The sequence below is a fragment of the Chelonoidis abingdonii genome, chromosome 3 (genome assembly GCF_003597395.2).
Source record: "Chelonoidis abingdonii isolate Lonesome George chromosome 3, CheloAbing_2.0, whole genome shotgun sequence".
Lineage (NCBI taxonomy): Eukaryota > Metazoa > Chordata > Testudines > Testudinidae > Chelonoidis > Chelonoidis abingdonii.
The window spans coordinates 214,861,733-214,874,229 of record NC_133771.1 but is presented as its reverse complement, the minus strand read 5'-3'; the positions used below and the strand labels follow the sequence as shown (position 1 = coordinate 214,874,229).

Below are 12,497 nucleotides of genomic sequence, written 5' to 3'. Positions count from 1 at the left end.
CGCAAGCCAGGGCAGCTTTCGGGCTTATCTAATCTATGTCTGGGGCTGATCCATCCTCCTTTGGCCCCAGCAGCAAGAAGGTGCAAAGCCTCCCCTCCCAGTCCCAGTTCTGAGCCCCCTCTTACTCCCAACGTACTGTAGAAAATCCAGACCCTTTCAGTTCATCACCCTTCTTTGCCGTGGAGACCTGGGCTCCCTGGCTCAGGTGCCTCCAGGCTGCTGTGCTGTGTGTGGGCTCTGAGAAGTCTGCCTTTTGCCCGAAGGGTTCTGATGAAAAGTGAGACTCCCCAGGCTGAAAATCTGGAAGAAGGGATTTTTGGAAACACTGTAACACAACAGCTACTGTTGGAATCAGAAGCGTCCTTGAAAATTCAAACAAGCTCAGATTTCTCGTTCCAAGTAGTTTTTCTCAAAACAATAGAACTCAAAGATTGCAATGGTCCCACCGAAACAGAGCTGAAAAATTGCAGTGGTCCCTTTGAAAGGAATCTTTGGTGCAATCTCTGGCCTGGTCTGCACTTAAGAGTGAGCTTGACATAGCTACATTGATCAGGAGTGTGAAAAACCCTGTCTCTGGCAACAACCCCCTCAGTGTAGACACAGCTGTGGGGATGGAAAACGGTTTCCCTCATCGTAGCTCCAGTCACTTGGGGAGGGGCTGTAGGCTGTGTCTATTCTACAGAGTTATGCCAGCATAGCTACGCTGGTATTTGGTATAGTCATGGTAGTGTAGACATACTCTTAACCACAGAGCTGCCACCAGCACCTCTCGCATGTAGCAGTCTGCTGCCCTAGATCTCAAAGGGCTTTGCAAAGGTGGGTCAGTATCATTAGCCCTGCTCTCTAGCTGGGGGGAGTGAGGAGAAATGCACCATAGGGAGATGCAGGATTAGGAGCCAGGTCTTGGTCCTGCGCCGTGGTCTGGGCTTGCCATCACGGCCGAGTTAACACATGCTGTTCCTGACTCCCCTCACAGCTGAGTTCCATGGTGCGTTCAGCCCAGGCAGGGGTGCTGGAACACTTTGAATAGTGGGGATGCTGAAAGCCAGTCCCCTTGCGTTATCCACCCCCGCCCAGTGCTAGGGCTGTGTCTCCGGGAGTGGGAGGGATCCACACAGGCGTGACAGAGCCAAGGCTGCAGCCACAGCTGCGGGCATGCATGGGGCCAGCAGCAAGGACCCCGGGTGTGGAGGGGGGGGGCAGTGCAGCCCCGTGTCAAACCTGGCAGTGCTGCAGCCCCCCCCGCCCCCCCCACACCTATTTCTTGTGCCTATGAGCCCAGGTTGGCTGTGGGGTGGGTTAGAGGTTGAGTGCTGCTTTCACGCAGGCTAAAACCACCTGTCTTTGCAGTGAGGACGCAGGTGAACTCACTCTAGTGCTAGTAATCCTCCAGTGCCTTCCCACCATCCCCCGTGTGCCTAGGCAGACAGAGGTGCTCTCCAACAATTCACTGGGAGAGAACTGCAGCTGTCATGGGATTGCTCCCGAAAGTCCTAGCACCACACCCAGGGGAGCACAGCACCAGTGCGGATACCGGGTAACTCAGGTGAGGCTTTGCAGTGTGGGTGCTCGGCTAACCTGGCTGCTCAGAGCTGGGGCCAAACACCCAAGTTAACCCTGCAGTGAAGGGACCCCCTCAGACCACGATTCCTTTGGGATGTCTTTCTTTTACCAAGTCCAGAGAGTGTGAGTAACACAGGTAAGGACATGACATGGGTGTGCTAAAAGGACGTCTTACCACACTGTCCCCGCAACCGATTCTCTTTGGTCCAGGTTTGCTGGCAGCTGATGCTGAGCGCCATTTCTTTTGGCCCAGTTCTCTCGCTGTCAGATATTTGCACTTCTTGGGGTTCCCTGCAACAGGCATTTGAAAGGGCAAGCCAGGAAAACACACACAGCCCCAGGCCACCCAGAACTGTGAGGAACACGAGGTAACAGTGAGCTGGACGTAGAAGATTTCATAACCCAGCCTAGCAGTCAGTTATCGCAGGAGTGGGGAATCAGGGGAGGGGCGTGAGCTGCATGTCCAGGGTAAGAGGAAGGTCCCACTCCGGAGAGGACACCACCCATACGGCGTGGTGTGACTGCAGGCCACACGTCCAGCCAGACCCACAAGGAAACAGGTTAAATGAAAGGGCTCCAGCATGGCTCCGCAACAGCAAGGCCAAAACTTCGAAGAGAGGGAAGGAATTGTTATTTTTCGTGCTATCGTAGCACCTTGAGATCCAGATCCGGGTCACCCGAGGGCTTCTTATCCCAGAGAGGAGTGTAATGAACAGCAGGAAGGAGCTGATGGCGAGCGTGGAGCGGAATGAAGCTGCAGTGGGAACGTGGGCTGATACAGGCCAGGAGCGTGCATGGCTAGATGGGGCTGAGCGGTTTTTAAGTTCAAAGGTGATGAGATATTAGATACTAGCAGAGAATGAGAGAAATACCAGGAATCGGGACCTGCGGCTGAGGAGAGAGGCTAATGCTGCCCAGCAGAAGAATGAGCTAGAGCATTAATATCCAGCCCCATCCCTGGCCCCACTGCAGTGGGGCAGGTTGCACAGGCCTCATGGGGGGGTAGAGCACTGGGGGATTGCAATAATCCCTCCGGCCCATACAGGAGCAGTTCCAGAGAGGTTCACCCAGTTCCCTTCGACCAGAAGGCTGGTGACCATGATGCAGGCCTGAGAGCAAAGGCAGAGGTTTAAAGAGGGAACTGGGGGTTCGTCCAGCGAATGACAGGGAAGTGGATAATCATCCGCCACTACCACCACCCACCCCCCCAGTTCAGAGGAAATGGAACAGGGCTGGAGCAGGAGGACGTCCACAGAGATGTTGCTGGAACCAGTGTCTCTTCTCTGTGGGGAACCCAACACCCTGGGCAAGCTGCCGGGGCCCCTGCACTGAGGGCCTGAGGCACAGCCCCACCAAGTCGCTGGAAAGACCCCCGGGGAATGCTGTTTGCACTGGAGACCCTGTGCTCAGCAAGTGAATGGAACGCAGCCCTGGGCCGCAGAGCCGGCCTAGACACATGTCTGCAGGAGGTGCTGAGGCAGAACAGCTGTCTGGGTGCGTCGCCTTGTGCAGTGTGTCCAGTTCACCAGCCGAGGTTGATTTGACTAAGTGGGGATGCAACAGGGAGAGGGAGACGGGTCTGCACGCAAACAGGTGTGTGCTAGAGTCCTGCTGCAATTGGACCAGCCAGCAGAGCCTGGGGCCTGGGAAATAAAGCAGAAGTGAACCAGAGAGTCCAGAGGGCTCTGGCGGTGCCCGTCCGCACCGTAGCCTACACCGTAGAAAAGAGGCCAGGCCAGAGCAGGGGAGGTAGATGGGGGGAAAAGGAGGAGGCAAAGTCAAAAGAGACGTGAAGCCAAAGCTTTTCCTTGGTAACAAAAATGGACATTGTTGAGAGGCAAACACCCAGGATGTGCTGGAGAAGGAGCTCCACATGGCCATGCTTCCCTGCGGTCTGGAACTAACTCGGAGTCTGCGTCCGATGTCTCAGGTGCACAAAAGGGCGAAGGGTGTTGACATTCAAGGCACGTTATTCTGTGCAGAGCTGCTGCCTGTTTGCCGATTCCCAGTGCAGCTCGGCAAGGAATTTGAGATCGGATTGTTCAAGTCAACAGCTGTCTGGACCCTTGTCCCCGTAAAGCAGCCAGAAGAGATCCTTGAGTCTAGCTTGCTGAATGCAACTGAGTGCTACAGGCGCTTTCCAATGATTTAAACCAGGGCGTGTCAAAAAAAAAATTAAACAGCAAAGCCCTCAGGGAGTGTTAATAGTAAAACCTAGGAAGACACTTGATGTGTCAGCCTTCACTAATTGCTGATCATTTTAGTGAGGGACTGGGGAAGGGAGGGGAGCCCATGGTGGGGGAGGACTAGGCGTCACTGATGGGAAGGGGACACTGATAAGACAGCCAGGGAGGGGGAAGAGGAGGTTGGGGATGGAAAAGCAAAAGGTCACAACAGTGGGGCCCTAACTGAGCGGTGCTGAGTGCGACAATAAGGTGCTGAACACAGATAATAACGAAGTTTACTCTGGAGAGGCCATATTCTCCCTTTGCTCTTTGTGCAAACCTCACGTTGGAACAGGGGGTCGGGGGCAAGGGGGTGTCCTCTGTGGAATGAAGGGGGGGGTGCGGTGCTAAACTGAGACCAGGCTGTCATTCAGCCTGGGAGGCAGCCTGGCTGTAGGACCAGTTGGATGCCCTGGGTGATACTGACGAGCAGGTGTACAGGAGACTGCCCGATGACAAGGAAATGGCTTTGGAGGGTTGCTTTGCTCTCGCCAGTGCCCTGTGCTAGGGAAGGCTGGTTCATGGGCATGAAGACAGACATGTCACGTGACCCTTCCCGCCGTGGTTGGTGTTGTGACATTGTGCCCATGCTCTTCTGGATACTAAGTGTTTTCTTTTTTACATCTATCTTGTTCCAGGTGTTTACACTGAACCCTTTTGAAATGAATGATGTGTCCAAGGCGGTGCCTTTAAATTTGCCTTATCAAGACTTTAAACGGGATGTGTCAGACTCTAGGGAAAAGCCTAGGATCCTCCAGCGGATAAAGAAGGTCGACTTCTCAAATATTGTCTTGACTGCTCCTTGTAAACCGCTGGAACCCCGTCTGGAACTGAATGGGGAGTGTGAGGAGGAGGAGGACGAGGAAGAGGACGACGAAGAGGAGGAGGAAGCTGGTTATCTGGGAGAAGAGATTGACATGCACAGTAGCTCCAGCAGCGACGTGAGTCAGAAAAGCACGGAGCGCAGTCAGGAAGGGGCACCGTCCACTCTGCTGGCTGATGATCAGAAAGGGTCCAAGGGCCGTGCTTCCATGGCCGATGGCGATTTAGAACTGGAGGAAGGCTCCAAAACGCTGGTGTTGTTTTCACCTGGTGACATGAAGAAGTCTCCACTCACCACTGACTTGGCACCAGATGTCGATCTGGGGACACTTGCTGCTTTAACGCCTCAGAGCGAGAGGCCCCAGCCCCTGGGCAGCCAGCTGGATGTGTCGGAGCCTGGGACCCTGTCCTCCATCCTGAAGTCTGAACCAAAGCCTCCAGCAGCGGTTTCCACGACGTCCTCCCCCTTTACCAAAGTCGAGCGCACGTTTGTTCATATTGCAGAGAAGACCCATCTGAATGTCATGTCGTCTTCTGGCAGCCAGCTGGTGAGGCATGAGGAGTACTGCCCTCCCGGCCAGCTGGAGGAGATCATCCTTGAGGAGGCCCTGGAGGAGAACCTGGGGTTGGTAGAAAATGGGAGTGCAAATTCTGGTTTAGAAGGGGGAGAAATGGAAAGCTGCGCGCTCTCAGTCAATCACATCGAAACCTCCTTGGAGATGGCAGGGGAGCCACTGACGCTTCCCAATGGCATGGCCCAGTCCCCAGAGGAGAGGCTGGAGCTTAAAGGCAAAGCCGTGCTGGCACTGGATTTGGAAGAAACTGGCCGGCTGGTTTCAGGAGAGCCTAGCTTAGAAAAGACCATTCTGGCGACCGAACGCCTTACACAAGCCGAGGCTCTCCTGGGAACAATGAAGCAGGGCCCGAGGAAGCTTCTGAGTGCCAGATACAGAAGCCGGATTCCTATCTTGTTCTCCGAGGAGGACACTGGCTCAGATCTGTCGGCCTCGCTCTCAGCCAAAGAGAGGCTTCACAAGAGGGCCAAACAGCCTGACTTGGTTCGCCTAGTGATGGAGAGAAGGCAAAGCCGCCTCCTTAGACTGGCCTCTGGGGCCTCCTCCTCAACCTCCTCCAGCGACGAGCGGAGACGTGCCTCAGAGACCCTCTCGGCCACCGGCTCAGAGGAGGACACCCATGACTCAGACGACTCTGTCCCGAGGAGGACGGGGGAGGGGAAGGCATTTCACCGGGGAAGAGAAGGGAAAACTTTAAGCACAAAGAGCAGAATCCCTCGGCCCATCGTGCCTGCGAGGACATTGCCGGCAGCCATGAAGTTCAGGAGCCCAGCAGCACCAAACAGCTCGACGCTTGATGCAGCTCTCACCGCCAGGTCAGTCACCAGCATGGCTCTCGCTCCTCACCATGCAGGTCTCCCGTCACCCATTCCCTCGGCCTGCCTCTGGGGTTCCCCCCCCCAACACCCCATTCCCTCGGCCTGGCCATGAGGTCCCCCCCAACACCCCATTCCCTCGGCCTGCCCATGGGGTTCCCCCCCCAACACCCCATACCCTCGGCCTGGGCATGGGGGTCTCCATCACCAGCCCCCCATTTGCTCACCCTGCCCATGGGTGCACCCCACCAGCCCCCAGTTTGCTCGGCCTGGCCGTGGGTTCCCGTCTCCACTTGTCTCCTTTCACATGTTCCGTTTCTGTTCAGGGCAAACCAGCTGTGCTTAGCTCTCAGCTCCCAGCAGCCTGGGCCTGGCCCTGGAGCCCAATGGAGCGGGATGGCCGCCTATGGCGAGTTGCCAGGTTGTCCGGTTTTCGACCAGAACACCCAGTCAAAAAGGGACCCTGGCGGCTCCGATCGGCACGGCTGACCAGGCCATTAAAAACCCAGTCGGCGGTGCAGCAGGGGCCCGGGACTAAGGCAGGCTCCCTGCCTGCCCTAGCACCACGCGGCTCCCAGAAGTGGCCACCAGGTCCCTGCAGCCCCTAGACACATGGAACCGCAACCAATGGGAGCTGCGGAGGCAGCACCTGTGGGTGCAAGGGCAGCATTCGGAGCCTCCCTGGCTGCCCATGTGCCTGGGGGTTGCAGGGACCTGGCGACTGCTTCCTGGGAGTTGTGGTAAAAGCCACCAGGACTCCACACCCCAAACCCTCTCCTGCACCCCAACCCCATGCCCCAGCCCAGAGTCCCCTCCTGCCCCCAAAACCCCAACCCTCTCCCCAGCCTCCTGCTGCACCCCAAACCCCTCATCTCCACCCTCACCTGAGCCCACACCCCCAGATCCCCAGCTGGAGCCCTCACCCCGCTGCACCCCAACTCCCTGCCCCAGCCCAGAGCCCCTTCCTTCACCCCAAACCTCTCATCCGCGGTCCCATCTCAGAGCCTACACCCCCAGCTGCAGCCCTCACCCCCTGTACCCCAAATCCCTGCCCCAGCCCAGAACCCCTTCCTTCACCCCAAACCCCTCATCTCCACCCCACCCCAGAGTCTGCACCCCAACCGCCCCACACCCAAGCTCCCTGCCCCAGCCCAATGAAAGTGAGTGAGGGTGGGGGAGAGCGAGCGACAGATGGAGCAATCAAGGGTGGGGCCTCGGAGGAGGGACGTGGCAGAGGCGGGGCCTCGGGGCAGGGAGCAGAGCAAAGGCGTTTGGTTTTGTGGGATTAGAAAGTTGGCAACTCCACGCCTGCAGTGACTAGGGGGCCACATCTGCGAGGGCCCAGCACTCCCCTTGGTGCTACGCTTACCAGAGTGCTCCCTGGGCAGGGGGCCTGGAGCCTGGCCCGGAGCCCCACACCCTGGGCTGGGAGCCCAGAGCCCGGCCCGGAGCCCTGCACCCTGGGCAGGGGGCCCGGAGCCCAGCCTGGAGCCCTGCTCCCCGTGCTGGGCACGGCCGGGGGTAGAAACCAGACACGGCTGATGGGTCAGCGCCCTCTTCTCTGATCATAACTGGGCTGGTGCCTAAAGTGCCAGTGGGCCCTGTTGTGCTGGCTGGCGCCCAAGGGAGGCCGGGTCTCTGCCCAGAGAGCTGGCAGCTTTAGGAGAAGCAACCTGGGAAGGGAGGGGGAGAGCAGAGACACCAAGCGCAGCGGCATGGACGCAGAGGGCTCGTCATCACATAAGCAAGGATTGGCTCTGCTGTCTGCCCCTCCCGCCATCAGCCCATTTCTCCCACCCACCCCATGGCCTGGCTTCCTCACCTACCCCTCAGCCCATTTTCCCACCCACCTACCCACCCCACGGTCCATCTCCCCATCTGCCCCTGGGCCTGGCCATGAGACGCTGACTGGTTTCCTGCAGGGCTCAGCGATGGCACAGGGTTTTCCTGATCCCATCTGGGGCTATTAACCCCTGGGCGAGCGGGGAGCCCCGCAGCCAGCCCAGCCCTGGGGGCGGCTTGGCATTGGGTCTGAGGCGGTTCAAGAGAGAAATCCCAGCGTGCAACTTGGGCCCCTGCTCTGGGTTGCAGAGACATGGCCCACGTGCCACTGGCCTCCCTGTGTGCTAGCACCGGCTGGTTGTCGCTGGGCAGCCAGCTCCAGCCGGAGGCCATGCATGCCGGTGAGAATTGCCCAGAGCCTTGGGTTTACCCCCCTCATCTCCCCTCCCCTCTCCTCTCCTCTCTCTCCCTGCAGGCTTCAGAGGACAGCTGGGACTGCGCCCAGTGACTCCTCACTGAAACAGCTCCACAGCCGGCTCCCTTCCTCCCCAAGTCCGGCTCCTCTTCCTCCCCCCTGGAGCCCCGGCCTGCCCCCACGCAACCTCAGTGCTTCCCCCAAAAGCCAGTCACTGTCCAGACGGGAGAGTCCTTCACCCTCCCGGCAGCATAGGCCAGGGTCTGCCCTGCAGCGAGTTCAACCATCTCCTCGCCCTCAACCCCGAGTCCTGGCGCGGGGGCTGCTGGGAGATCCCTCGGCCTCCCCAGGCCTGGCCAGGAAAGGACAAAGAGGGAAAACCCAGACTCAGAGCCCAGCAACCAAAGGAAGGCAAGTGTCCGCGGAAGGCAAGGCTGCGGCCAGATAATGATCTTCTGCCGCCAACCCGTCAGGCTGGCTCACTCCTGCGTCTAGTGTACACTGAGCTGCCGTATACGCCGGACCCACGAGCGGCTCGCAGCTCGCTGCACCTCAGCGCTTCACTCCCTCCCACGCCCATGCCGTCCGGAAACCGCTGCCCCAGGGCGGAGCGCCTCTGCCCCACTGAGGGCTCAGCTGCAGCACACGCTTGCTATTGCAACCCACCAAGCAGAGCCTCAGGCAGCCTGCCTAGTGCCTGACACCCCCCCCCCTTTTCTCCTGCTCACTTAGCAATACCAGTCTCCCCAAGCCAGCGCGCTGACACGTGAGCTTTAGCGAGCAGCAGTCGAAGTCGGTGGAGAGGGGACGGGCATGGGAGGAGAGGGCTCTAGGACTGGAGGGAGCTGCCCCCACACCACTGCGTTGCTCCAGGAAGCCCCTGCCTCCCCGTGTCGCCTGCTGTACTTGCACTGACAGAGGTTACAACCCACCTCCTGCCCAGCTAGCCAGGAAGCGCGCTGGGTCAGCGAGGAGAGCAGCCGGCTGCACTTTACCAGCTGCTCCAGCAAGTCTGGTAGTGCAGGGAGCCAGGCACCGCTGCTCAGTGATGCCCCCTAGGCCAATCTGTCTGTGGCAGCAGGTGGCTACCTGTGACCAAGCCAGGGGCCCAAGGGCTAGGGGGGCAGATTGCAGCTGTGCCCCATGGAGACTACCAGTCCCAGCATGCAGCCGAGAAGGGGCCAGTACAGCTTTCCTGCTGGCGCCAGCCGCAGCTCCATGCTAGAGATGAGTGTCACTTTTGTGTGGGTGCCCCTGCCCCGAACTTCTTTGTGCTTTGTTGTCACGCTGCCAGGTGGCAGTGCGGGGGGGGCGCTCCACAGTGGCTTTAACACTGCGGGGGGGGGGTGACTCTTGTGTACTACAGACAGGTGCTGCTGCTTTGCAGCCAGTGATGGGCTGGCACGTTACTGATCCACTAGCATATAACTAGCTGATTTGGGCAGATGGCTTCCTCCGCCTGCACGCTCAGCTTGTCGACGTGCTGCGGGAGCACAAACCATGTGAATGTAGTGGCAGGATCAGATTAAGGCCCTGGCAACCCCCGGCTCTCACTTTAAAACCCTTTTAGCCTTCCTGGCTGGGAAGCAATGCTCGAAAAACATGAGCCACAGGTGACCGATGCCGCAATGTTTGCCTGAGTCTGCAGAGAGCCTGAGACAATCGCTTGGTGAGAGGCAAAATGCTCCATTCATCCCAATGGGGGCGGGGGGGCACTGCCAGGACCCACTGCTCTGGGGAGCCCTGCCTGCACCGGCAGAAGAATAGAGTACGTGCTGCCAGCCCAGGCCTGCAGATGCACTCAGCTGCCGGTGTAAAGACTGGTGGGGTGGTAAAGACTGAGAGGGCCAGGACTGGCCTGCAGCGCACTCTGGCTTGCAGGGTAAGGGAGCTCACTGCAAGAACAGGCATTAAAAACAGCCACCTGCAAGGTCAGATTCCCAACAACCACTTAGAGGGGTGGGGATGTGGGGTCATGCAGGGGACTATCAAGTAGCCACAGGCGTGGGCTTACCTCGTTGTAAAAAATGAGCAGAGTTGCCAACACTTGCAATGTTAGTGTCTCCCTCAGGTCTTCATCAAGCCATGCCATAAAGATCAGCACATGGGCCTGCTGCAGCCAGCAGCGGGTGCTGTGGGACTCCTACTGCTTGAACCCACCTTGTGCCATGCTTGCCACAGCAAAAGGCACGTGGCCGGGCCAGGCTGGGGGGGCACAGGGAGCGTGGTGAAGGGGCTTAGCCATACAGCGCATTACCTGCTGCCGTGTGTGTGGACAGAGAGCCAGGCTCCTTGTGCACCAAACCTGTGAGCAGCCAGGGAGCGGGAGTGTGGGTGATGGGCAGCAGCAGCCGGGCATTGGATCCGCGGTTCAGGGCAAAGCGGGTGGTGGTTGGGGTCAGGCGCACTTTGATTGCCCGGCCGCAGAGCAGGCAGGGTGTGACTGACACTTGCATAACCGGGGGCAAACTCGCTGCCTCACGGGCTGTGACACCTCATGCTGACGCCAAGGGCCATTGGCTGGGGCCCTGCACCTGCTTCCTTCTCCCACTGCTGTCTGCCCATTGTAGCTTAGCCAGTACCTGGCCTGGGCCTGGCCCCAGCCTGTATGCAGGCTGGACACACACCCCCCCCCACTTAGGAGGCCGTGTCTCCACACGTACTTGCACTGGGTTAGTTAAACTGGTTTTGTTTAAGACTAGGGTGACCAGCCAGCAAGTGTGAAAAATTGGGATGGGGGGGGGGGGATAGGAGCCTATAGAAGAAAAAGCCCCCAATATTGGGCCTGTTCCTGTAAAATCAGGACATCTGATCACCCTATTTAAGCCCAGCTTACCCTAAACCTGTTCCCAAGCACCTTTAGCTAAACTGCAATAAGCCCCTTTTACACTGGGTGGGCCACCTCGGGGCGTGTAACCCCCTTAGTTAAATCAGTGCATTTGCACCTTTAGCCCCGCCCCGTCTCTATGTATTCACACCCCAACAGGCACAAACGTCACACCGAGCGAAGGCCAGTTTGCCCCATGAGCCGAGCGTCTGCATCCCTTGCTGACTCAGGCTAGACTCCCACCTTGGTGAGCAGCTCTCGCCTGCAGGGGGTCAGCGAAAGCTACAGGCAATACAGCCGTAGCAGGGTGCTCTGCCTCTCCTGTGTTGGGGGCTAGCCTCAGTTACACCCCTTGCTGGCCAGTAGCTGCTAGCACTGCCCCAGTGCAGGCCCCCTCGGGGAGCAATGGCAGCAGCTGCTTGTACTGGTGGATGCTGCTTTCCAGATGCACCATGTGTCCCACTAGTGCAAAGCTGCTAAAATTGGGGCTAGTTCTCCCCCCGCCCCGAGATGGTCTCTGCGTCAGCATGGTGGCCGGGCTGTGGCTGATGGCCAATGGGGCACCCGCCAGAAGCCTGGCCCACGGCCCGCACCTTGTGCGCTATTCACTGCATCGTTCTTAACCTCCCTCCTTCTAGCAGCTGTCCAGACCCCTTGCATCCCTCTTGCTGTCAGACCCCCACAGACCTTTCTGCGTTAGCCTCTCCAGCCAGCACTGCCTAAGGCAGGGTGGCAGGTGCTTGCCGAAATAAGGATTTTTCCTCCCTTTTGTTCACACAGCTGTAAATAAAACAAGTCACATGCTGTACATTAATGCGTCCTCAGCCCATGGTGCAGAGCCAGCACTGTGGCTGCTGAATTCAGGGCGCTAGGCTCCCCTTTGGAACTCAAACCTGTCCCAACAGGCATAGAGGTGAAAGCGCTGCCCACAGCTACCCCTGAGCCCCCACACCAGCTGGGTCTCTAGGGTGCTAGCTGCATGGGCCCCCCGTGGTGCTCACTGGCAGAGACTGGGGGGCTTGTGCTGTCACTTACATCATGGAAACTCTCTCCTCCCGCTTACACCCACCTTGCCCTGGAGTCAGCAGCTGCAGGAAAAGGTAGGCAGCAGCACGGCAGGCTCTGTATTCCTCTAGTGCAGGCAGGGACCATACATGGGACTCGGGGGATTGTGAGGCAAAGCCAGGGAAACAGTATCTTTGGGAACAGCTGTCACTTCCCCGGGGCTGTATTATGTGCTGGCACCGCTGTAGCTCTCTGCCCGAAGTGATGGCACGTGGCTCTTAACTGCAGATGCTACACCTGGAGCAACTCTGTTAATTTCCTTCTCAGCAAAGTGTTCTGACCCGGAGACAGGACTTCTGCTCCCCGGGCTTGTCTGCCCGGCCCTGCTAGCGGGGCCCCTGGCGCCACCTCCCTCCATTCTGCGCACTCTTTAGGAAAGCCACTCAAATGTTTACACATTGCAACTAG

General features: G+C 58.5%; 1 protein-coding gene across 2 annotated transcripts in view; it reads left to right on the top strand.

The window, feature by feature from the left end:
- Positions 1-9,385, top strand: part of TTBK1 (tau tubulin kinase 1) — a 129,487-nt gene extending 120,102 nt beyond the window's left edge. For both annotated transcript variants that reach the window (XM_032790824.2, XM_075064516.1), the window contains 2 exons: positions 4,427-6,000; positions 8,258-9,385. In XM_032790824.2, coding sequence (XP_032646715.1) covers positions 4,427-6,000; positions 8,258-8,645 — 1,962 coding nt within the window. In that variant the 3' untranslated portion in view covers positions 8,646-9,385. The remainder of the gene's footprint in view (positions 1-4,426; positions 6,001-8,257) is intronic.
- The last annotated feature ends 3,112 nt before the right edge of the window (positions 9,386-12,497 follow it).